The 26,843-nt window shown below is 37.2% G+C and overlaps 1 protein-coding gene and 1 non-coding gene across 2 annotated transcripts in view; both read left to right on the top strand.

Moving 5' to 3' along the window:
• The window catches only part of Cngb3 (cyclic nucleotide gated channel subunit beta 3), a 155,008-nt gene that overhangs the window by 100,757 nt on the left and 27,408 nt on the right, over positions 1–26,843 (top strand). Inside the window, exons 11-14 of the mRNA XM_048420196.3 lie at positions 718–859; positions 5,685–5,844; positions 8,434–8,531; positions 24,566–24,649. Coding sequence (XP_048276153.3) covers positions 718–859; positions 5,685–5,844; positions 8,434–8,531; positions 24,566–24,649 — 484 coding nt within the window. The remainder of the gene's footprint in view (positions 1–717; positions 860–5,684; positions 5,845–8,433; positions 8,532–24,565; positions 24,650–26,843) is intronic.
• On the top strand, positions 25,056–25,184 carry LOC125391451 (small nucleolar RNA SNORA31). The gene has a single exon (XR_007229137.1). It is a non-coding gene; the product is annotated as a small nucleolar RNA SNORA31 (small nucleolar RNA).

Here is a 26,843-nt window from a genome sequence, read left to right as displayed (position 1 = left end):
GGTAAGGGCCTGGAGATTGAAAGAACACAATAGAGACCTAGGTCATTCGAAAGGAGATCAGCCAAATGCTGTTTATTCAACTTTGGGGAAATCCTTATATACCTAGCTGCTGTACAAGGATTTCCACCCAGGCAGGTGGGAAATTACCATACCAAAGATGAAACAATGCCCTACAGCTAATCATTAGGCGAGGCAGAGGGAGCATAGGAACAAACAGGATGTTTAGCTGGCTGACCAGAAACTGTCCTCAAGATGTGCCCCAGGAGCAAGGGTAGTCCCGGGGCCCTACACTTTGATATGTAGGAGAAGTTTTCTTGGGCATTACAAGAAGAGATCATATGGAGAACATAGAAACCCAGCCAACAGTAAGATTCAAGGATTAAGGCAGCTGACCTCAAGCGCATATTTCCAGATGTCTCCAACCATCCCAATTATTCCATCCAAAAGTACATTCACTGTGGAGTCTAAACAGCACATATGTGCTAACTCTTTTACAAGTCTCTCACCCTCAAATTAAAAGCCTGATAAAGTAGATCACGAAAATTTGGAAACAGTAAATATCCTCCTTGGATTTAAATGTTAATCAAGTCCTAGTGTTTATTAAGACGTTTACAGTAGCACACAGTGGTTGCCAGTTCCTGCATACATGAATTTTGTGTATGAGTTAAATGGTGTTACAATGATATGTACAGGAAAATCTATGCATCTTTTTTACAGGTATCTGAGATGTTATTATTGGGCAGTTCGAACTTTAATTACTATTGGGGGCCTTCCTGAGCCACAGACTTCATTTGAAATTGCTTTTCAACTCTTGAATTTTTTTTCTGGAGTTTTTGTGTTCTCCAGCTTAATTGGTCAGGTAAGCAGACAGTGAATCCGCAAAGTTTGTTCATTTTTAAAAGACTAATAAATATTTATAAATTTTATGGAAGAAATATTGAAATCTGTGGTTCTTTTTCTCTTTCTCCATTATCTTCCTTCTTTTACTCTTTTTCATAGATTTAATGAAATGTGCTTAGACCGACATTACAACATTGACTTTTTTTGAGACAGTCTTGATACATAGGCTAGCCTTGAACTCATGGCCCTCTTTCCTTTCACTGGAGAATCATTTAACATTCTAAGTGCTGAAACTACGTATCCATGCCACCATACACAGATGTTCTTCCCTTTTAGTGATTAAATCTTCCATAAGACCTGCTGACCAAGTTTGTTAGGACATATACCCTTTGAATTTACAGTAAAGACATTGTAATTCATAATACTTAGCAGAGTCTAGAATCTGAGTCAAGTGTTTCATGAAACATATATTTTTTCATAGCATGTTGCAAAGTACACAAAGCAAAGTGGGCCTGTGATGTTTCTGAACCACGACTGCAGTGCAGTTATACAGTACAACTATGTGCAACTCCATATAAGGTTATAATACATGATCTAAGAAACTGAGTACTGCATCACTAAATCAATACAACCACTAGAAAAACTACTGATTCTTTTTGTTTTATGTATACAATATTCTGTCTGCGTGTATGCCTGCAGGCCAGAAGTGGGCACCAGACCTCATTACAGATAGTTGTGATCCAACATGTGGTTGCTGGGAATTGAACTCGGGACCTTTGGAAGAGCAAGCAATGCTCTTAACCACTGAGCCATCTCTCCAGTCCAAACTACTGATTCTTAACACACTCCCAGTAGTACAGATAAAATCCATTCTGTAACAATAAGAACATACATACCACGATATTTGATACTGATCAAAATTGTCACAACTCAAATAATGCATCTATTGATGTTAAGTGTTTGCTAAACAAGACAGATGTCAGAGGAGTTTTAAAATCCTCTATTGTCCAGTAAAGGGAAGCTCCTCAATTTACATGGAACAGATGCAGGTGAAGCATCCTCAACAGTTAGGTAGTATTTAGTCATCATCAATAGACAGGTCAGTTAGTCAAAACCAGTTATGAAAAGATGTCAGTGGCAAAACATGAAATGTGTTTGAGATCCGAATGACAAGGAAGGGGAAAACAATATTTGGAAGTAAAAAATAAATACAAGAATAAAATATTTTAAGGATTTTGAATGCTAAATTTGAGCTTTACCTTGATAGTAATGGGAAGGAGTCTAGAGAGGGTGTTGAACATGTAGATTCAAAGTTAATTATAATATGAACCAAAAGGACCAGTGTTTTTAAATATGTGTACTATAATTCTTAGGTGTGGTAAGTCTAGCAGATCAAAGACAATTGAAAGGATTAATTTGTTACACTCAGAGACCTTAAAAGGAGGGAGCATGCCACCCATGAAAATGAGGATGTTGAGCAAAATAAGTAATTACTAGGGTGGGGATTTCAACTGAGTAAACATTAGTGTAAGCTAATTTGAATAATTTTATCAGGCTTTGAGATGTTGCTCTATTGGTCTGACGCCTTGTACTGTCATATACAACGGGTGGTGTCTTAAAGGTGGGAGACTATAAGAGGGCTATAGAAAGAATAAGAACTAAGGATTTGTTCATGTGAATTATAAAAAGTGTTCTCAGGAGAGTTGGTCACTGTCTCTCAGAAATTGGCTATAATCAGGAAGAGCAATCAAGGTTTTGGTCAGCAAACCTCCAAATACAAATACATAATAATACAGAAAATAGATAGGTGGTTAATGTCAATGCATAGGGACATGTCAACTTCATCTTAGACATGTTAATGGACTATATAGGGAAGCTGGAAAGATAACTCCATTTAAGTATTGAAAATATTGAAATGTTTGGAATACTGAAACCTTGGAACATCAAGAAGTTAAAAATTTTAAGTGTAAACTATCATAGCAGTTAATGGGGAAATTCGTAATGGTTGAAATATGAAACTAATTGGAAAAACATTAATTTAAATTTAAATGTAATGAAACAATACAATTTGTCATAATATATGAAATCAATATGGGGTGCATTCACTGTTTTCTCATTTTTTCATTTATTTTATTAAAAAAACAGACTATCTTTTTTCATTTTACATGCCAATGTCAGTTCCCACTTCCTCCTTTCCTCCCATTTTCTCCACCTACTCCCCCACTTTACACCCCCATCCACTCCTCAGATAGGATAAGGCACATTGCTTTGGGGAAGGTCCAAGGCCCTCCCTACTATATCATTTTTACAGTGGGGAGACTCTAGTTTGAAGAGATTATGAAGTAGTGTCACACACTTTAATCTCAGCACACATGGAAGGCTGAGTCAGGAAAATCTCTGTGAGTTCAAGGCCTGTCTTGTCTACATAGTGAGTTCCAGGACAGCTAGAGCTACATAGTGAGGCCCTATCTCAAAAATGAGAGAGAGATTAAAAGGCATTGAAATTCATACTGTCTTAAGTGGACAGTTGACGTAAAATCTAATACATATTGACTCCTTGGTGTGTGCAAAGAAATTTTCAAAAGACTAGAAAGTGTCTCTCTACTCTAATCTCAGCACTTGGGAAACAGAAGCAAGAGGAAAGGGAAAGTTCAAAGCCAGCCAGGATTGTATTGCTAGAATATGTATCAAAAATCAATAAAGAGAGAAAAGGGGAAAGACTGTCTGCCCAGTGTACCAGTGTAGTGTGAGTGCTTCACTACTGGATGCTTGAGCAACCAAGACTGCATCCCTTGAGAAAGTCTGGACTCAGATTCTACTTTAGACCAGTGAACCCTCAACACGCATTTCAAAAGCTCTTGTAGTGATTCTTATGCATGTAAAAAATCTAATAAGCGCAGCACTCCTGCTTTTCAAGTACGTTGAAGATCTAACCAGAGCAAGAACCACCTGAAAATGGTGCTCAGGTGCACAAGAGATTAAAGTTGGAGATAAAGACTTGTGCCTTAAGGAATAAAAGATGCTAGGAAGGAAACAGAAACAAAAGTAAGAGCGTATGAAACAAAACTCCATGTATTCAAAGTTCATGCTTATGGTCATAACAGTGACTATGCCTCAAAATTAACCATCATTCCTCACTCCCGAATTCTACTCTCTAGTACAGCTCACAAATCCTGGCATTGTCTAACTCTCCAACCATGATCTGCTTCTCTAGATTGAAACTAGTAATGAAATACATATTGTCCTCAGTTCCTACATCAGTGAAACTCAATACTGCTGAAGGATAGGACATAAGATGTTCAGATGAACACATTACAAATCCTTGGGCCCTCAATACTATTTATAACTACCTAACTTTGTCCTTGATTCCCTCTAACACTCTTGTTAAATCTCTCAACCTGTAATTTATCATATATGACAGCTTTAGAGAACTGGATAATGCTGCTCCCGGTATGTGAACATGGAAAGAGAAGGTCTAGGAGCTGAGATTGTAGAAGAATATTTGGAGAGTCATTGAAGAATAAGAGTTGTAAAAGAACATTTTCTATCCGAGACCACCTGCTCCAAATCAACGAACATAGGTGCTTAATACTGTTTATAAATACTTGGCTGATAACTCAGACTTATGATTAGCTAACTTTTACACTTAAATTAATCCATAATTCTTAAACTTTGCCACGTGACTTGATAACTTTTCTCAGTACAGTGTGCCTATCCTGTGCTCTCTGCATCTGCCAACAACTTTCTGACTACACCTTTTCCATCATCCTCGCCTCTGCTTCTTGCCTGGCTACTGGTCAATCAGTGTTTTATTAAACAAATTCAAATGACAAATCTTTACAGTGTACAAGAGAATTATTCCACAGCAAAGAGTGGATATAAATGGAGTCTGTATAGCTCTTAGCAAATACTTTAAAGAAGTAGATTCATTAACTCTAAAACTTTAAATTGAGGAAACCATCACAATGAAAGGTATTTGAACTATACTAAAAAAAAAAAAAGTCAGTAGTTTTTTCCATAAGCAGAAAAGGCTCCATGGCTACTAGAATGAATGAGCTAAGTATTAGTGTGTGAAAGTGAGGCCTGACTTTTCTCCTATAATAAACCCACAGTCAAAGCAAATTTATAACCACTTGCTTCTCTCCATGTGAGAGAAAGAGCCAAGCAATATATCTTTTTTGTGCTGAGATCTTAAAGATCAGCTTTTAACCTAGAGTGGGTTTTTATGGCTGAGTTATAAACATTCGAGAACTAAACCTGACAGTTCCTTAAGGATTGTCACAGCGGCAGACAGCGCTTCAGTAATTTCAGCACATTTCACTTCTGCTGAATACCGTGCCTTGAGCATTATAAGATTTGATTTTATCTGTCTAAACAATACAAAAGGAAGAACAGAGGCTGAAATTGCATCATAAGTTGAGCCTGTAGAGTCAGTCACCCTGACTGTCTGTGAAGGGTACTTTCATGGAAAGACTCAACAAGATCAACTAGCTCTTCTGCAGGATAATTGCTCAACTCTCATTACACTTCCCTTGCATCTGTGCAGGGATTATAGTTGCTTTAAAATGTCAACTATCATTTTCACAGTAATACATAAATATGTGAAGATTGTGTGCATTCACCTACATTATGAGACCAAAGCCTCACAAAAAAATCTCACAAGATTTGTATAATGGACTTTATTAGTGTTGGTGAAATAATCTGATCTCCAATGTTTTATTAGGACCTGATGTCAGTGTGTTAAAATCAGACAATCAGGGCACTAGACAGAGATGTTGTATAAGGATGAGCAATTCAAATGAAATTTCTCTCCTGGGTGTGAATGACAATATTTATGGTTTTAGATGCGTGATGTAATTGGAGCAGCCACAGCCAATCGGAACAACTTCTATGTCTGCATGGACCATATTGTTGCCTACATGAACAAATACTCTATTCCTCAGAGTGTGCAGTATCGAGTTAGGACTTGGCTGGAATATACATGGACCTCTCAGAGGATACTAGGTGAGCATGACAAATGATGGCTTACATTACTGTAAGAAGAATTTGGATTAGAATAGCAGATTGGAAAACCAATGATCTCTCAGACATTAAATTACTATGAACTTTTTTCTTAAATGTAGATCCATATTCCAAGGCAAATCTTAAAAGAGAAAGCTTAAATTATACTTAGTGCCTACCAGATGCTAGGAATTACACAATTTGCCTCACATCACATACATATACACACATATACAAATTGGGGGAATTGGGTGTCATTGACCCCTTTTCAGAGGCAAGGAAATATCAGAGGCCCTAAGTGCAAAATTTGGCCAAGGACTCATAACTGGACCTGAGCCCTGGATCCGTTCCATGAGTGGCAGCTCCTCTCCCTGGGAGCAGCAGAGAAAGCACGTGTTTTGGGCCATTTCTATTGCACAGCATAGTTTGCAGTTAGTTCTAAGAGACCGTTATTTACCAGTGTTGTCGCTCTGCAACTACAGCACTGGAGCTCAAAAAAATAATTTTTACTAAAACGTTTAAAGTAAGTTATGGATTAGCTGGCAATAAATTCAATTAGTTTCTTCTATAACATAATAAGTAATATTACTGAGAAGTCAACAAAAAGCTACTTCCTTTATTGGAAATATAAGATTCTCAAATCACAATTGTTCCTCAGAAAAGAAAATGTCTATTGGTTCTGGTCGTTGGACTTTCCCGTGTCAGTCTGACTTTGGTAAGGAACTACAGTCTCTCAGAATGATCAGAGCTCCATGTCCCTTCACTTTAGTGTCCACAGATACTCATGAGAGCAATTCTAGTGGGAAAGAAACTGCAAAAAGAGGTTTCTGGTAGCAGCTAAAGAAAGACTCAGCTCTGACTTAGTGAGTAACCAGAGACAGCCCTCAGAAGTAAGAAACTGTGCTTAAAAGACTAGTCTATTTTATTTTATGTGTATGTGGGAGAACCAACAAGTATTTATGTGCACTACATTCATACCTGGTACCTGCAAAGGCCAGAAAATGCCTTCAAATCCCCTGCAACTGGAGTTACAGATAGTTGTGACCTACCATATGGGTACTAAGAACTGAACCCAGATCCTCTGTAAGAGGGACTACTGCCCTTTACTGCTGAGACATCTCTCTAGCACCCAAGCTATGTTTTTATGTGAAAGATGGTGTGGAATCCCAACACTTTAGAGACTGAGTCAACTGAATCTCTGTGAGTTGAAGGCTAGCTGCTCCACCTTGCAAGTTTCAGGCCAGCAAGGGCTTTATAATAAGACTTTCTCAAAGAAAACAAATAATTTAAAAAAAAAAACAGAAAACATCTAAGATAATGCACCCTCATGAACCTGAGCAAACTTTATATTAAAAATTGGAAATTTCATTTATTAAATATTCTGTTAGTCTGTGGGTCCATTATTTAATTCACATGTAGGAAAATTTCATATTGTATTCAGATTCATTATTGGGTGAATAAGAAACTAAATAACAATAATTTAAATTTACTCACTTAGCCTACTTCTTCATTAGATTATATTCCCAACTAAGATTTCTATTAGTTTGCTCATCCAGCAAGTCATTTACAGTCTCTTTGAGTTTAAGTGCTTTTGTTTTGATTTTTTTCTACCTGCAAAGTAGAAGTGAACATTTGGCCATAGGATCATTATCAAGGTCAAATAAGGTAATGAACAAGACAGACCTCTATATCTCTTCTGATACTACCTGTCACTCATTGTCATTTGCCATTACATTTAACAACTTAAAGTTTCAAAAATAATGTTATACATTATTCAGTATGCCATTTGTAGTTAAAATACTTCATTGCTCTCAGACTGGAGAGGTGGCTCAATGGTTAAAAGCGCTGGTTACTCTTCCAGAGGTCCTGAGTTCAATTCCTAGCAACCATATGGTGGCTCACAATTGTCTATAGTGGGATCTGATGCCCTCTTCTGGCATAAAGTTGTACATACAGATAGAGCACTCATATACATAAAATAAATAAATAAATAAATAAATCTTTATACTTCATTGCTTTCATGAGCAAAATAGCACCATTGTGATGTATTAAGGGCTGGGTATGGTAGAATTGCCTGTAATTCTAGCACTTGGGATGACCCAGTAAAAAGTTTGTTGTAAATTCAAGGCCAATATGGGCTACACTACAAGGCCTTGTCTCTCAAAGCAAGGAAGGGACACATCTGAAAACCCAATGGAATGAAGATAAAGAAGGAGAATCACTGGAATCAATTGGTCAACCAGTCTAGACAGTAAGTTCCGAAGTCAATGAGAGTTCCTATCTCAAAATCAGAATGGGGAGTAATTAAAGAAGACACCAATGTTCATGTCTACTCTCTAAACAAGCACACATGGCACATGCACACACATGAATTAAACACACACATGTGTGCATGAGCACACACACACACACAAAACCTTGATGGTAGATATGTAGATCTACTATTCATAATAAAGACACTGAATTTAAGACATTTATTTACAAAATGTTTGCATATTGTTATCTTCATTTTCAATATTCTTCTGTTTACTCTTCGGTGAATTGCTTTACTAATTATTCTGCTTTGGGGTTGATATATTTATTTTTACAAAGATGAGTCCAGCTTGCTTGAGAACCTACCAATGACAATGCAGTTATCTCTCGCCATTGACACAAATTTCAACATCATCAACCAAGTAGAGTTGTTCAAGGTAAGTACTTTTATAATTGATAGAAGAATGCAATATTAATTTCTTCATAAAATCTAAGTTATTAATTTATATAGAATTTATTAGTTTCTTCCTGTTTTTATTTTTATTATGTTTTATTAATTTATTTGTTTTGTGTGTGCATGTGAAAGATTTGGAGAAACACGCATATACTAAGGTATGCATGTGGCAATCAGAGGGAAATTTACAAGAGTCAGTGGATCTCAGGAGTCAAACTGAGGTGAACAGACTTGGCAGCAGGTACCTTTACCTGCTGAACCATCTCACTGTTCCTGACTTATGTTTTTAACAAAGTCAAAATAACTTGGACCATTTACAAGAATCAAAAAGATTATGGGTCCCTGTTCAACAGACAACTTGCTCTTTAGAAGCCTCTCTGTTCTAATTAGTGTCAAGAAAGAGGAGTTCTTCAGACAAGTTCTTCAGACTCTTCTTGCATAAATTTAAATTTAATTAAACTTCACTGTTCTGTCTTTGCTAACACGTGCCTCACCTTCCGTTTATGAATGTGCCTTAGCAATGCAAGATGAATCAAGTTCCCAGATGAGCTCTACATTGGCCTTCTCATGTAACTATTATTAATGTTTTAGACTTAGCTTTTTTTTCTTTAAGGAAAAGTCTTGTAATATAGCACTAGTCAGCCTAAAATCTGCATTAATCAAAATAAACAAATTTTAGTATGGTTTGAATGATGGTGCCCTCACCAAAATTCATGCTGAAATTCAATTCCAATATTAAGAGGTATAGCCTTGGGCTAGTGTCTGAGTCATAAGAAGTCTGTCTTCTTGCTATATGTCCTTTCCTAGCATGAATGTTTATTCACTCCAGACAGGGCAATGATGACAGACAAAATAATTCTGCCCAAGTATAGCTTAAGAAAACAGTGGGTTTGCAGAATTTTCTTGCAGAAGCATAGTTAAGGAGTTACCTGAAGAAGCGTAAGTCGCTCAAAGGCAGCTGCATGACAGGAAAGCTCACTTAAGCATCAGCAATGACTCACAAAATCTGAATCTCTGAAGTTTCCTGATCAACTTCCAAGCAGCCCCTCTTCTCTATTAACTGCTCACTGCTTATAGAACCTTGCAGACAGGTCTTTCTGGGCTTCCTGGCTCTTACAAGTTCTGTGAGCCTCATAAGTTTCATTACCTTCTTATGAGTATTCTCTTCTCTAAATGATGGACTGTTTGAATTTTGAGGAAATAACAACGTGTCTCCTGAATATGAGTGCGCAAACTAAGATCTGTTACTTTGGAATGATAAACTCTCACATGGAAATGTCATGTACCTAATTTGATTTCCTAATCTTGTGCTCCTGGGAGAGGTTCAAGTTAGAACAATAATTTAGACCTACCCATATATTGATGTCTTTTAAGCATGGTGTCAGTGTAAACACTGAATTTCAACAAAAACTGAAAAGAAAATGAAATCCATGCAGAAGCACATGCCTGGAAATCCATGATCACTACCTCTGGCCTGAAAATGAAAGAACATAACTGTGTGGTGAGCTTGCTAGGCAGAGTTACTTCAAAGCCTGGGCCAATCACAGCTGGCTCTGTATGCTACTGGAAGCAGGACAATATCCAAGGACTCTTGACTATGGTCGGATTTAGATTTCTGTAACATGAAGGGCCGGCTTGTTGGGGTTTCTGTCCCGCCCGGTACCCCACAGCCGGCATGCCCCAAAGAGAAAATCAACCACACAGAGATCTCTATAAGTTATAAAGCTGATTGGCCGGGGCATTTGCTCAGGCTTCTTGTTAACCCTTGTAACTTATATCAACCCATTATTATTATCTATATTAGCCATATGGCTTGGTACCTTTTTCAGCTGTCAGCTCACATGTTGCTGCTTCGGTGATCTGCGCAGGAGTGGCAGAGGGAGCTTCCTCCTCTCTCGCCTTCTCCTATTCTCACTGCCCCGCTTCTACTTCCTGTCTGGTTGATCTGCCTATAATTCCTGCCTGGCCAATCAGCGTTTTATTAAAATATGATTGACAGAATACAGACAATTCTCCCGCACCAGATTTCCACCAGGATTATGACAAAGTTATAAAAGATGTAATGATATTTAAGTTGCCAGATGACACAAAACAAAAAAGAATAATCTTAGTTGTTCTGATTGTAAATTATAAATTTTTAAATTAAACATTTTTTTAACAATGAACAAGCCAAAATTAGCAGCAACAAGTATGAAAGCAAAATTTAGAACTTACAAATCAAATTGAAAAGAACACTAGTGTTAAAAAGAACATTAGTTCTTTAAGAATTCTTTTCAGACCCAGGTACTGACTTCAAACTCTGTATTAATCACAGAGTTATAGATGAGATTTCCTAAATTTTTTCCTACATAGGTTTTGTTGATGACTTAAACTACTTTAAGTCTAACATAGCAAGTTATGAATAATAAGTTTTCTGCGTGACACTGGATTTGAATATTTTTCAGCTGTGAGATCAGGGATTGAGAAGTAAGACAAATGACAAGACAGAAATCTGATCAGCAATTGCTTCTAGAAGGAAAGTAGGAATGCAGATATCAAACAGGGATGTCTACAGTACACAGCACAGTTTCTGACAGAGAACAGCTGTGAGACCTCCCTCCCACAGTGTTTAAGCAGTTAACTGTTGCAGTAGGGAGAAAGGGAACTTAGAGTTGCTACAGTTGACTCTATGTAACAACTCACCTATTTCTCCCCTAAGTAGCACAATTAAATTCTGGATAAGAGTGTGGTTGTTGTTGTTGTTGTTGTTGTTGTTGTTGTTGTTGTTGTTGGACTAGCCTCCAACTATAGAACCTTTTCTGGTCTGGAACTCAATATGTAGACTAGGCAGGCCTCATACTCACAGAAATCCATGGGATTGTTTCTCTTAAGCTGTAATTTTAGGACAAACAGAAATAGACTGCAGTATTATGAAGCAATGTCCTCTGAAATAAACCATGTCATCTTAGAGGGATGGTTATTAAGACCCAAGATATTCTAAATGGAGATGAATCCTTGGATTATTCGGGGTAACTGTTTAAGGCCCAGGGTGTCCTAAACAGAGGTTTCTTAATACTCACAAAGTAAAAACTGAAAAGCTTCAAGATTTCTTCTAAATTGACCGGATGCTCTAGGCCCCTCACTCCTCAAGCTTTAGAAGCAGAGAGGACTGTGGAGCTGTGCAGCTCTGAAGGAACTCAGACAGAGACCCACCAAACTGCCTGGAAGAATACCCTCCAGTAGCTCCACACGCCTGCAGGCTATGCGGTGTGCTCCATGTTTCCAGTTTTCATGAGCTGTCACTCATGTTGGAGTGGGTTTTAGTGATACAGCTGTCTCTGAGCCATTTCTGCTACTGTAAGTAACTCATCCACGTTCCTGTAAGTAACCCCAATAAAACTCATCGATTCACCAAGTTGGACTTTGGTGGCATCTGAACTGTGATCTGTCATTGGTTCCCTATCTGGAGTGAATAGATGCATATTCATATCTCCTCAGAAACATCCAGAAAAATTCACACAATAGTAATTAATGCCAAGGAATGGTAAGTTATTATAAGGCAATGTTACAGGGAGGTCCTTCATTATCTGTCAGTTCCAACAATACTGCTACCCTACCCATTGGTTTACAAAATCTTTGCATGCTCCTCAAACACTCAGATATATATGGAATGGGGTTATCAAAGGTAGAAATGAAGCCATTATTTACCCTGAACCTTAATGTAGATATATGTGTTTCCACAAAAAAATAATAGTAATAACAACAATAATACAAATATCTGCCGCTTACTCAGCATTTACCATGTAGCACAGTGTAGTAACTTCATTATTTCTCTCAGGAACTCTCTATTTGTGGCTGAAACATAGTTCCTGGTTTCAAAAGTTAAAGATATAACCCCTTGATCTCAGCAAATAAATACACTTAGAGATAAGGCCTTTAAACGGGTGATTAAACTTAAAGGGTTCTGTAATCCAGTGTGATTGCTTTTCTTAACTAGAAGCAGAAGTTTGGAGTATACAGAAAGACACAGGAGAGGAGTGAGCAGGTTGAGCATTTGAGAACTCAGTGGAAAGACAGCCATCTGTAAAACAAGGGAGAGAGGAAACAGAAGATACCAAACTTGCAGATAGCATGACCATGAGCTGCTAGTATTCAGAACTCTCAAGACAGGATTTTTTTTTAAATCACACAATCTGTCATATTTTCTTATGGTAACTACAACAAACTAATACATTCTTTTTTCATTGAAAATAGGTTCTTTTCTATTGCAGTATATCCTGATTATAGTTTCCCTTCCCTCTACACTTCCTAGTTCCTCCCTACCTCCCCTCCTCTCCAAATCTGCTTCCTTTCTGTCTCTCGTTGTGAAAGAACAAGCTTCTATAAGATAACAACCAAACATGCTATAATAAAATACTATACAGTGAGGCAAAGACATTCATATCAAAGCTGGACACAGCCACCCCACAAAAGGAAGAGAGTCCCAAGAACAGGAAATAGAGTCGGAGACCCAATCATTCTCAAGTCAGAGTTCCATAAAAAATAACAAGCTAATGGCATTAGTATGTACACAGAAGAAATTATGTAGACAATGTAAATAATATATATAAATAATGATAGATATATAGATGATAGATAGATAGATGATAGATAGATAGATAGATAGATAGATAGATAGATAGATAGATAGACAGACAGATAGATACCCAAGATGTTATGTACTCTTTTCCTCTTAAAGCAGGTAGAAAAATAATCTCACCAAAGTATCTAAAACTTTACTTCATCAATCCAGGTTAGTCAGTATGGTTTGTTACTTTGACATGGTGCTATTGGTTTTGAAATAGCTTAATGATGAATTGCCACATTATTTTTTCCCATTAAAATGGACCCTTGAAGATTCTTTGTTATTTCAGGCCCAAGCATGATTATTAAACTTATCAAGAGTTATTCATTTCCATTATATTAGGTAATAGTCCCTCTTCCGTGATGAATTATAATTCCTATTTTGATTTTTAAATGTATATATTTTTGTTAAATTAAGCAAGGGAAATCACACTTTGCTTTGGAAACTAAATTATCAGAAATGGAAGAAAACTTAGTAAAAAGTTCTGCCATGCCACCTAGTGACTAGGATTAGAATCACATACCTTAAAAAATAATAAAATAAAGAATAAGAGCCCCACCACCCCATAGAAGGAAACTGGGAGACCTTGAAACACTAAACTTGAAACATGATTGTTTATTACCTGCCAATCAAAGAAAACATATAATGTCTGACATTTGCTACTCTGGAAAAACTGTAGCTCCCATCCTGTACAGAACACTGTACCATGACCTGTGATTCACTTATGACTAATGCCTTCTGGGAAATCTGTGGCTTCCTCAGTAGGAAATATCAGGAGAAATCATCTGCATGTGAGTGACAGTCACACCCAGAATAGAATGGGAAAGGCGAAGTGATGCCTATACACTCAGATCCCAGCAGTGGGGGCTATTCAGACATCGCACCACACATCGCCTCGCCAGGGCCTGAAATCGAGCTGCTATAGGAAAGCCATGTACCATTGTCACCAACTTCGGTTTTACAGCAGGACTGTCAGTGATGAGGTGCTGTTTCTAGACTTTTCTCAAAGCCTTTGAACAGTAAGCTCTTAAATTAAACAAATCCCAGTCCTTCAAATCCTGAGTATCTAAGGCATAAACCCAGCAAGCAGTAGGGGACACCTCCTGTAGCTACACTCATACTGTCCTCTCTTTAGGGTGCCCTAGGGTGAGGAGATTCTAAATAAATATAAGATAATGTATGTGTGTGTGTATTGTGATGATTAACTAATTTCAAACATAATCCATATCAGTATTTGACATTTAGAAAAGTATAGTTATTACTGTTGCTGAGAAACAAAACTGACACAATCTCGGCGGAATATTCAGACTAGTGAAACTGAGTTCTTGGCAGGACCCTGCCTGATCCTAGAAGGAGGAGTTAGCTTCACTTCTCACTTGGAACATGTAAAGTTCCTGGGAAAGCATGTACCTATATTCCTAGAATTATTTAATCATTCACAGTTCTTTAAGGAAGCTGCTAGAGAAAACTATTATTAGTGTTTGCAAACATTGAATGTACAGCTAGATTTGATAGGATTTAAGATTTAGTACTGATAAACTGTGAACTTGTGACTCACCTTTCTTTTTTCAATGGGAATGAAGTGTAAGATAGAACAACACATTTCTCTTTACAGTAAGCAAAACCAAGTTGGTAAAAGCCCTAGAGATCATTGCTTGTTCTTAGGAGTCACTTAAATTCAGAGTGAATTAGAAATCACTGATAATATTTCAAGGTTCATTTCAAAGAAAACACACAAAAGGATGTGGGGTGCTGAGAAACAGAAAAGAATGAGCCTCATAGAACTAAAAATGTAAGGATTCTACAGGTAAATTTTATCAGCTTCACAACTGTGTTACACGTTTGTAGATATTAAAAATGAGTTCCCTGGAACTGTTACACAGCAGTTAGGTTATACTTCGAATAAATATGGGATCTCCCACACCTCAATTCACATCTCCAGAATCTTAACACGAATATTTAACACAGTTTTTAGGCAGCACTGAACTTCTCATTGTCTAAAACAAAACCATCTCTACCAGTTTTATTTCACACATCAGCCCCTGTTCATTCTGTGTCTAGCATGTCCCGAGGCCTGAGTGTTCAGGAGGTAATGCCTGCTGGGTGAATGGTGCACACGAGGGAGTGAAGAGGCCTCCTCAGCTTCCAAGCCTTTGCCTAAAACACAAAATTGACTCTTAGCTCCACAGGGGAGTTGGAAGAATTAAAAAGACAAACAAAGCAATAAACTTTAATGTAATTGTTAATACTAATACAACAGTCATATTTATGTTTCATCAGGCATTCTACCCTCACAATATTGTAGAAAAGAAAAAAGTTATGCATGTTTGGTGTTAATCTGTGCACTGGGTAACTCAGATCCCACACTCTGCTGGGGTGGCTTTGCTGATATCCCTGAAAGAGATGTCTCTCTGGGGTTTGAGTGTGAGACTATGGCTATCTAGCAGGCAGGTTAGTTCAGTTCCTCTGCTTTTTCCCATGAACAATGGCATATCGGACCCACATTCTATACCAGCTCATCACCGGTGACCAGGTCAATGGGGAAAAGGTTCAGGTAGTCTTGAACTCTGCCCAGTAGGCATTGTTTGCCATGTTTAACCAGTGCAGCCATGCTGGAAATCTTGTGGAATCACAGAAACGGGATATCAAATCTAAAGGCTCTGCGTTAGGGTGACTGACATAGCAGCATTGTTCACGATCCCCAGATATTCTCTGCTCTCTCGAGGTCCCACAAAGAAATCTAGGAGCTTTTATTTACATGGCATGACAAAAAATTCAAAGAGATGATCGAGGGGACGGAAAGAAACTTCAGGGAAAGTTGGGATGCCTACACCCATCCCCCGGGTGACACGGAGTATAAAATATCAGACATCCAGAGTCCACATCAGCCTTTTCTTGTCCTGACCAAAGAATAAGGCTTAAAAATAAAGTTACCATATGTATTTGTTAGGTTCTTGTCAAATTGGCACAAGCTAGAGACATCTGAGAAGAGGGGACCTCAATGAACAAATGCCTCCATCAGATTGGCATGTAGGAAAATCTATGGGAAATTTTCTTATCAAATGATTGATGTGAGAGAGTTCAACCTACTCGGAGCAGTGGCACCCCTGGTATGGTGGTTTGAATAAGAATGGTCTCCATAGGCTCATATATTTGAAAGCTTAGTCATTAGTGAGCAGCACTATTTGAAAAGGATTAGGAGGTGTGGCCTATCGGAGGAAGTATGTCACTGGGCATGGACTTTGAGGTTTCAAATGTCCACACCAGGCCATTGTCTCTCTCTTGGCCCGGACATTAGGATGTAACTCTCAGCTACTTCTCCAGCACGATTCCTGTCTGTGTGCTGCCTAGCTTCCCACCATGATGATAATGGACTAAATCTCTCAAACTGTCAGCAGGCGTCTCAATTAAATAATTTCTCTTAGAAGAGTAACTTGGTCACGGTGTCTCTTCACAGTAATAGAACAGTGACTAAGACACCTAGAAAGGTGGTCCTGGGTGGTATAAGAAAGCAAGCCATGAGGAGCAAGTTAAGAAGCAATATTCCTCCATGATCTCTGCTTCGGTTTCTGCCTCTGGTTCCTGCTCTACTTGAGCTCCTGACCTGGTTTCCCTCAGCAATGAACTGTAATTAGAACATGTAAGCCAAATACACTCTTTCCTCCCTACCTTGCTTTTGCTGACATTTTTTATCACAGCAATAGTAAGCAAAGTAGGACACGATGACATTCCACAGCAGTGCAGTCAGACTTCTATTTCCAAACGTGGGTTCAGTAGATAGCAGAAGAACCTTTTGTGATATTTACTGTCAGTTCCACTGAATGTTTGCCTTACAGAGAGAGGCCTTACCCCAATTTACTGTTCAATAATGCACTGAAATAAGCCCATACATAAATCCACTGCAAGACAAATAGAAATTGTAAGGCATTAAATAAGTAAACAGTGCCTTGAACTACACAGGAGAAAAATTCTATATAAGAAAACGAGCCTTGTGATTTTTGAGGCCACAGGAAGCCTTCCCGTGGTCCTTCTGTCTTCTGTCCATTGAAACTGTACTGGGGTTTCAGTGATGGCCCTTACAGCACTGGAAACACTTTGGTCTCTAAGCTGAAGTTATCAATAAGTAAAAACAAGAATGAACAGTCAAATGGCTGTTTTGACACCTGGAGCAGTAAATGTAAATGTCTTTAATATATTATGTACTTATTATTTCAATAGAATTGTTGAAACTGTGGATAGCATTTTTATTCAGTCTACGAATCTCTATGCAGTTGAAAATAGAGGAATTTATGCAGTTAGTCACTGGTAATGAAAGGCAGCTGGTTAATGAATGCATATGCAACCAACCTCCTTCAAGCTACAATTGCATGTCTAATATGACCCATGGTCACAGACAAAGATTTTGTCCTGCAGCCAAAAATTGCCAAATAACCTAAATAAAGCAATTTCAGCACAAAAAAAGAAAGGGGTAAATTCAAAGAACAGTCACTCCTCTCTAAATTTCTAAAATCTGAAAATATCCTAATGACTTCTACCAAAGAAAGTCACATAGAAAAAGGGGGAAAAGTTAATGTAAGATGCAATTCTTTTTAAACATATACTTAAGGAGTGGGTAAGTGGGTTTGCCATGAAGCCTAACAGCCTGAAGTTCCAACCCTGAATACAAATGATAGAAGAACAGTGAATCCTGTGAGTTTTCCTCTGACTCCATCCACGTGTGCACACACAAACACATAAATAAATATGAACAAAATAATTTTGTGGTTAAAAAAGTGTAGTAGTTCTCAAACACGCCATAAAATAGAAAGACTTCACCATGCAGGCTTCATTTTCCTAAGTTAGAATCTGTATGGGAAGGGTTGGACCCTAAGTCACAGCTGCCAGAACCAGGGGAGCTTACTATAAAACATCCTCTCATAGGTGGCATTGCTTGGTTGGCAATACAAATTCCAGTGTTTACTCTCTATAGCATTTATGTTGAGCTTATGTGATCTGAAACAAATGTGTTAATAGGAAGTCATACTTCAAGTAGCCCTCTCTGGGAAAACCTAAGCAAGCCTTTGGGAACTACTGATGGAAATACTTGTGTTTTCGGACTGAGAAGAGGACTAATTGTCTGTTTATCTATTTTAGGGTTTATCACCTAGGTTGGTCTAACAGGTCCCCATTGATTTGTTCTCCTTTATTAGAGCTATAGGCCAGTGAGCTCACTTGATGGTTAGAAGAATAGTGAAATGTATGTCTCCACAGAGAATAAAATTCTCTCTCTCTTATTGACATTTTAAGAATAATTATTGAAGTCCCATCTGTTCTCCTCACAACCAGTCTCATTTCTCCTTCCCCAGAAGGTGCCACCAAGATTTATACTTTTAAGATATCTTTATGGACATCATTTTTATAATTCTATTTGTTACATGTAGATCATGAGATATTAGTTTATATATTTATTTCACTATCCAATAGTATATTTAATATATTCTCTATCTTCCTTTGTGTAAATCACATTATTGAGTAACAAAATATAAACATATATGTAGTTTTATTTCAAACTTTTTTTTTCATCTTCAAGCCTACAAATTCTTACCATTTATGCCCCAAATATAAGGGTATCTAAGTATATAAAATAAAAATTACTACAGCTTAAATCACATACTGACCCTCATACACTGATAGTGGGAGACTTCAATATTCCACTCTTGCCAACTGACAGGCCATCCAGACAGAAACTAAACAGAGAAATGCAGGCGTTAACAGTCCTTACAAATCAAATGAACCTAAATATACTAAAGAACATTTCACTCAAACATGAAAGAATATACCTTCTTCTCAGCACCTCACAGAACTTCCTCCAAAATTGAGCATATACTGAGACACAAAGAAAGTCTCATTAGATATAAGAAAATTTAAATAACTCCATAAATCCTATCAGAGAATCTCAGATTAAAGCTGGATACCAGCAACAACAGAAACATCAGAAAGCCTACAAACTCACAGAAACTGAACAACTCTCTAATGAATGAAAAATGGGTCAAAACAGAAATTGGTTCTTTGAGAAAATCAAGACGATAGACAAACCCATATTCAAACTAAGTAAAAGGTAGAGAAAGACTTTCCAAATTAACAAATAAGAAATGAAAAAGGACATAGCAACAGACACTAAGAAAATTCAGAGAATCAAAAGAACATACTTCAGAAAACCTCTATTCCACCAAACTGGAAAACTTAAAAGAAGTAGATAGTTCTCTTGATAGGTACAACTTACCACAGTTAAATCAAGATTATATAAACAGCTTAGAAAGATCTATAACTTCTAGTGCAACAAAAACAGTCATTAAAAGTCTACCAACCAAAAAAGGCCCAAGACCAAAAGGTTTTAGTGTAGAATTCTTCCAGATTGTCAAATTATTCCACAAAACAGAGACAGAAAAAACATAACCCAATTCATTTTATGAGACTACAGTTACCCTGATATCTATACCACATAATGACTCAACTAGGAAAAGAACTACAGACCGATTTCTCTTATGAACATAGGTGCAAAAATAACAAAATACTTGCAAAAAATTCGAAGAAAACAGCAAGACCATTGACATGGTCAATGGTTAATCACTGGACTTCACCCCAGAGATGCAGAGATGCTTAAATATATGGAAATTAGTAAATGTTATTGTAGTAATGAGGAGCAGCAGCGGACTGTGTCCTGGCCACCCAGTTAGTTTATACCCAAAATAACCACATGGAAATTGTATTAATTAGATTACTACCTGGTCCATTAGCTCTAGCCTCTTACTGGCTAACTCTCACATCTTGATTAACCCATTTCTATTAATGTGTATCACCACTTGACTGTGGCTTACTGGCATGAGTCTAACCAGCGTTCGTCTTGGGCAGGAGAATCATGGCGTCTGTCATACTTCCCTTCTTCCTATTCTGTCTACTCTGTCCACCTAAGGGCTGCCATATCAAAAGGCCAAGACAGTATCTTTATTCAACCAACAAAAGCAGCATAAATACAGAAGAACCTCCTATACCATGTAATCAACCATATGAACAACTGAAGAAAAAAATCCACATATTCAAGGTGTTTGACAAAATCAAACACCCCTTCATCATAAAAGTCACAGAGCAATCAGGGACATAAGGGATATCCTTAAACATAATACAGCAAGCCTATACCCAACATCAGATTAAATAGAGGGGATCCCAAAGCAATTCACTAACGTCAGGAACAAGACAAGGCTGTCCACTCTTTCCATATCAAGTCAATACATACTTGAAGTTTAAGCATGAGCAATAAGACAACTGATGGACATCAAGGATATACAAATTGGAAAGAAGACGTCAACGTATCATTATTTGAAAATGATACAAAAGTATACATGACTGACCCTAAAATTTCCACCATAGAACTCCTATAGCTGATAAATACTTTTAGCAAATTTTAGGATACAAGATTTAGGATACAACTCAAAAGAAATCAGTAGCTCCCCTCCCTTTATAAACAAATGGCAAACAGACTGAGAAAGAAATCATGGAAACAATGCCTTTCACAATAGCCTCAAGTAATATCAAATATCTTAGGGTAGCTCTAAGAAAGTGAAAGATTTGTATGATTAAAAGTTTCAAGTCTTTGAAGTAATAAATTGAAGAATATACCAGAAAATGGAAATGTCTCCCATGCTCATGGATTGGTAGGCTTAACACAGTAAAAAATAGTCATCCTATCAGAACAATCTATACATTCAATACATCCCCATAAAAATTACAACACAATTCTCCACTTCATATTAACAAAAAAAATCCAGGATATCTAAAACAATCCTGAACAACAAGAGAACTGCTGGAGGTATCACCATTCTTGATTTCATGATGTATTACGGAGCTACAGTAATAAAACCTATATGAATTAGCATAAAAACAGACATATTGATCAACAGTATTGAATCAAAGACCCAGAAGTAAGTTCACACACCTATGGAGACTTGATTTTTTATGAAGAAGTCATAAATATACATGGGGAAAAATAAAATATCTTTAACAAATGATACTGGGCAAATATGATGTCTGCATGTAAAAGAATATAAGTAGATCCATATACACCACCTTGCATAAAGCTAAAGTCCAAGTGGATCAGAGACCTCAACATAAAGAAGATACACTGACCCTGGTAGCAGAAAAGTGGGGACTAGCCTCTAATTCATTGTCACAGGAGACACTTTCTAAACAGAACACAGGTAGCACAGGCACTAAGATCAACAATTAAAACATGGGACCTCATGAACCTGACAAGCTTCTATAAAGCAAAGGACACTGCCAATCAAACAAGGCAACAGCCTACAGAATGGGAAAAGATTTTTACCAACTCCACATCTGATAGAGGACTAATATTGAAAATATATAAAGAACTCAAGAAACTAGATATCAAAAGCTACAAATAATCTAAATTAAAAATGGGGTGAGAATGTGGAGTAAGAAAAACACTCTTCCATTGCTGATGAGAGTGCAAATTTGTATAGCCACTGTGAAAATCAATATGGTGGCTCCTCAGGAAATTGAGAATTGGTTTACCTCCTGACCCAGATATACCACTCTTGCACATATAGCCAAAGTACTCTCCATCTTACCTCAAGGACACTTGTTCAACCATGCTCACTTTAGCTTTATTCATAATAGCTAGAAACTAAATGACCTAGATGTCCCTTAATAGAAGAATAGATTTTTAAAAAACATGTACATTTATGCAATGGAGTATTATTCAACTGTTTAAAAAAATGACATCACAGTCAAATGGATGATACTCAAAAAGTTCATTCTAAGTGACGTAACCCAGACACAGAAAGACAAATGGTATGTATTCACTTATAAGTGGAATTAAGCATTAAGTAAATTATAACTAAACAAAATCTTTAGGTGCAGAGAAGTTAGGTAAAGAGGAGGGGTTGGGGGGCTTATGGATCTCCCTGGGAAGGTGAAATAGAATAGATTTTATGGAGAGACTGGGGATGGCAGGGATTGGAGTATGAAGGATCAAGCTGGGGGTGGCTTGGAGAGATAGAATGTAGGGAGAGATGTCTGGAATTGGGGACATTTGGGGGTGGCATGGAAACCTAGTGCAATGGAAATTCCCTGCAATTTATGAAGGTGATATAATGCGGACTCCTAGTAATGGGGAATACAAAGTGTCACCTAGTTATCTCTTGTAGTCAAGCAAGGCTTCTAGTAGAGGGACTGAGCTGCATTCAGTTGAGTTGTTGGCCAAAGGGGTCTTATGGAAATTTGCAAACAATCCAGGCTGACGTGAAGATAAAGGGTTGCTCTCTGCAAACTAACAGTTGCCAAGGACAACAGCTCATTGAACATGGAATAGTTGAGCTAGTATATAAATAAAGCCTTCCTTCCAAAGTTCTAATCTCTTTGGTAAGGTAAGGCATTAAGTAGGTTACTGAAAGAGAAAGTTGGACACCAACCCAGACACAAAGACTTTGACCTACAACCTGTCCTCTTTTCAAGATATACTAGGGCAAAGTTGGCACAGAACTAGTGGGAATAGCCAACAAATGTCTGATTTTACTTACAACCCACTCCATAAGAAGCCCATACCCAACACTGCTTGAGTAACCAAGAATCAAAGACTAGATAGCCCAGAGACGTAGGGTAAAACAAATAATAATAATAATAATAATAATAATAATAATAATAATAATAATAAACTTGACCAAAAACTCAATAAAACAAATCCTAAAGATATTCTGCTATATTCATAGATCAGTGTCTTAGCCATTCATCATCAGAGAGGCTTCCTCCAGCAGCAGAGGGGAACAGATTTAGAGACACCCCTCCCAGTCATTATGTGTAAAATAGAGGAGTTCTAAATAAAATCTCTCCCCTCCGAGTTCAGTGAATCAAATGGAGGAACTGGAAAGATTATAAGAGCCAGGAGAGATGGAAAACACCAGGAGAACAGGACCTCTGACTCAACTAAGCAAGACACATATGAGCTCCTAGAGACTCAAACTGCAAGTACATGGCCTTCAGGGGTCTGCAACAGGTTCTCTGCAAATATATGATAACTATTAGCTTAGTATTTTTGGTGAACTCCTGACTGTGAGAACAAGTGGTCTCCGACTCTTGTGCCTGCTCTTGGAACTTTTTTCTCCTTTTGGCTTGCTGTGTCCAACTTCGATGTGATAGTTTTTTCTTATTTTGTATTTTGTTATCTCTCAGAAGCCTGTCCTTTTCTAATGAGAGACACACAGGAGTGTATCTGGAGGGGAGAAGAGGTGGAGAGTAACTAGGAGGAATAGAGGGAGGGGAAACTATAATCAGAATATATTGTATGGCAAAAGAATCTAAAAATCTATCTTCAATAAAAGAAAAAATCACACTGCACAGAGCATATAGAACATAGTTGGGTGAGACTAGTAGATTGTCTCTATTGTCAGCCATAAGCCAGTGGTCACTAAAAGGTGACTGTGTGAAACAGGCAGTCACAATAAAGTACTTTACTTTAATAAACAATACTTTACTTTTTAAAATTTATTTGTTTTGCTTCCAGACCAGTTTTCCCTCCCTCCTCTTCTCCAATTCCCTTCCTCTTCCCTTCTATCCCCCAGTCTCAATCCATTGCTCCTCTGTTTCTGTTTTGAAATGGGCAGTCATCCCACAGGTATCACCAAAGTATAGCATATCAAGTTTCTGAAAAGTTAAGCTCCCTCCCTTGTATTTATACTGAGCAAGGCAACCCAGTGTGAGGAATAGGTTCCCAAGAGCCAGTCAAAGCATTAGAAACAGTCCGGGTCCCATTGTTATGAGTCTCACAAATATACCAAGCTATACAACTGTCACATATATGTAGAGGGCTTCAGGTAGTCTGATGGAGGCTCCCTTGTTTCAACCAATATGTTAAGTGCAGCAGATACTGCTTTCATTAGTATCTTCCCATCTTTAAGAAGATCATTATGTTGGAGAAGAAAGACATATACATAAGTTTAAAGAGTTAAATAATATCAAAAATTTTAGTAATGTTGTTTTACAAAAGAAAGCTGTTTAGCAAATACTGTGAGTTATGATAATCTGAACATGTCATAAACATAATCTTTAATAACTGTCATTAAGTACCATGTAAGTTTCATTTATGAGTATTTTTTTCATAGCCATTTTATAATTTAGGAGAACAAGAACATGATTGAATACCAATAGGTCTGAGAGACAGGACTCACTCCAAATATTTATCAAGTTACAATCTCTTGATATTGGTATCTTTTCTCTATAGAGCTTAGATAAAGGCAAGTCCATAAAGTTAGCCTTGGAGAGGAAGATGGATGACTATTAACTACTTACTTTTTTTATTTTTACACTAATTTAGGATGTTTGCTTTTGACCATGTCTGTAAAATTATTGTTCTCCTTCTATAGGGCTGTGACACACAGATGATTTATGACCTACTGCTAAGATTGAAATCCACTATTTATTTACCTGGTGACTTTGTGTGTAAAAAGGTAAGTGCATACTGTTTTCAAGTGCACAGTTAATAAGACATTGGAGGAATCTGGACATAGGTCAATAATGTATTTGAAATAAAATCTGTCCAGAGGAACTTCCATATTATAAAGCACTAAGTCATATACTTAATTCTATAAAGCAGCAATAAATTCTTAGAGTTAAGAATGGAAAAGGTAATATAGATTCCATTGCATATGTCATAGGATAGACATGTAGATAATCTGAAAATGTATTTGTATAAATGTAAATTACCAAGCACAATATGCCATCAAATTTGAACATTTTAAATGAAGGACTAAATATAGAAGTGATAGGTGCTTTTCCTTTTTCTACATCATCAGCAAACTATCTGTTATTTCACACAATTAGTAGATAATCAATGCCAATTTTTACATCTTTATTGTGAATTTTATGACTACAAAAGTATCATATGTGTGATTCTTCTAGTTTGCACTAGGATGCCAAAGAAAATGCTCTCCGCACTTCCTGTCTGTCTGTGTGGCAGTCCAGGTTGATTTGGAGAGTACATGTGTATAAAGGAAAAAAAAAGTATCATGTCTATTATTTCTTAAATAGAAAATATAAACCTCAAGCATGAAATTCTACCATGAAGAAATAATAACTGTTCATATATTGTGTCTGTCTTTTTACACAGATTGATGGGTCTCGTTACGTTGCCCTGGCTGGCCTGGAATTCAGTATTATAGGCCAGTCTACCCTGGTACTTATAGAGATCTGCCTATCTCTGCCTCTCAAGTATTGGAGTTAAAGGTGTATGTCACCACATCAGTATCTCTGATCAATATCTCAAAAAATAATTAAGAACATGTCTATAATCACAGCACTCAGGAAAGGACGAGGCAAGCATATCACAAGGTCAGATTCAATAGGAGCGACACAGGGAGTTCTAAGCCATCCTCATTTACAGAGCAAGTTCTTTTCCAAAAACAAGAGTCAAGGAGATCCTGAATTTTGTATCGAGAGAAACTAACTCAATAATGAAGTGAACAATCAAAATCTGAAAATCTGAAAATAGAACATAAAAGTATGAGTATATGTAACATTAAAGTAGAAGTAAAATGTCTAGGAGGACAAAGGAAACTAATAGGAGATACAACAGAAAGGGAAGGTAGAGAGGTATAGTGGGATATGTTCAACATGTTATGCATACTTGTATAAAATTTTAAAAACAAATAAAATATAAAAATAAATGAAAATAAACAATATAAAAATTGGAGATGACCTCTGACCTTGGAGAGTTCACAAGTAAGTGTAGATGAAAAGCACTTACTCCATTCAAAAGTAGTGTCAAATAAATACCAGGTTATAAGACAAAAGCAAGGGCAGCTGCTGGAAGACTCCTGAAGAAGAAGCCTGTAATAAGTCTTGGTAAACAAACTTAAGTGAATCCAGTATTGCCTGAGTATGGAAAAGAACTGGCTTGGGCAAAGGCAGAGAAGAAGGGATTTGTGGCTGCAGGAAGGATGTAGAGAACTATAGTAAGACATGTGTTAAAACCATTTTAAATTATGTATTCCACAAACAATAAGTCAGTTGTTTTGTTTGTTTGTTCTTTTGGGGAAAGATTGTTGTTATTGCTTTGTTTATATGTTTGTGTTGGGGGGAGGTTGTTGTTATTGCTTTGTTTATTTGTTTATTTGTTGAAACAAGGTTTCTCTATGTAGCCATGGCTGTTCTGGAATTCACTCTGTAGACCAGGCTGGCTACGAGCCCACAGATTCACCTGTCTCTGCCTCCCAAGTGCTGGGATTAAAGTGTATGTCACCACTTCCCAGCTGCAATAAGCAGTTTTTAATATTCAGGGACAGGTGCTATAATGGGTAATGAGCAAAAAACAACCAAAGTCCTTCAGAGGTTTACAGTCTAGTACTAAGGTGTTCAAATCACAGTATGTCAGCATCATATGAACTAAGGAGTCTGAGTTCCACATAGACATTCAGCTGGTCCTGATGAGTCCCACATATTAGCCTTAAAAAATTCCAACTGGTTCCAAAATATGGCCATTAGAAAGATTGACTTGAAGCAAGAGAAAGGAAACAAAAAATTAATGTAATTTAATGAAAAACTGTAAAGTGTGCTCTTATATAAAGAGAAACAGAAGTTGTTAGAGGAAGGCAGAATGCTAGAGGCACTTATTTATATTGGAAGTGGGTAGAGAGAAGTTGTCAG

Source organism: Myodes glareolus, chromosome 16, assembly GCF_982192425.1.
Source record: "Myodes glareolus chromosome 16, mMyoGla1.1, whole genome shotgun sequence".
NCBI lineage: Eukaryota > Metazoa > Chordata > Mammalia > Rodentia > Cricetidae > Myodes > Myodes glareolus.
The sequence above is the reverse complement of the archived record's forward strand: the minus strand, read 5'-3'. Positions and strand labels throughout refer to the sequence as shown.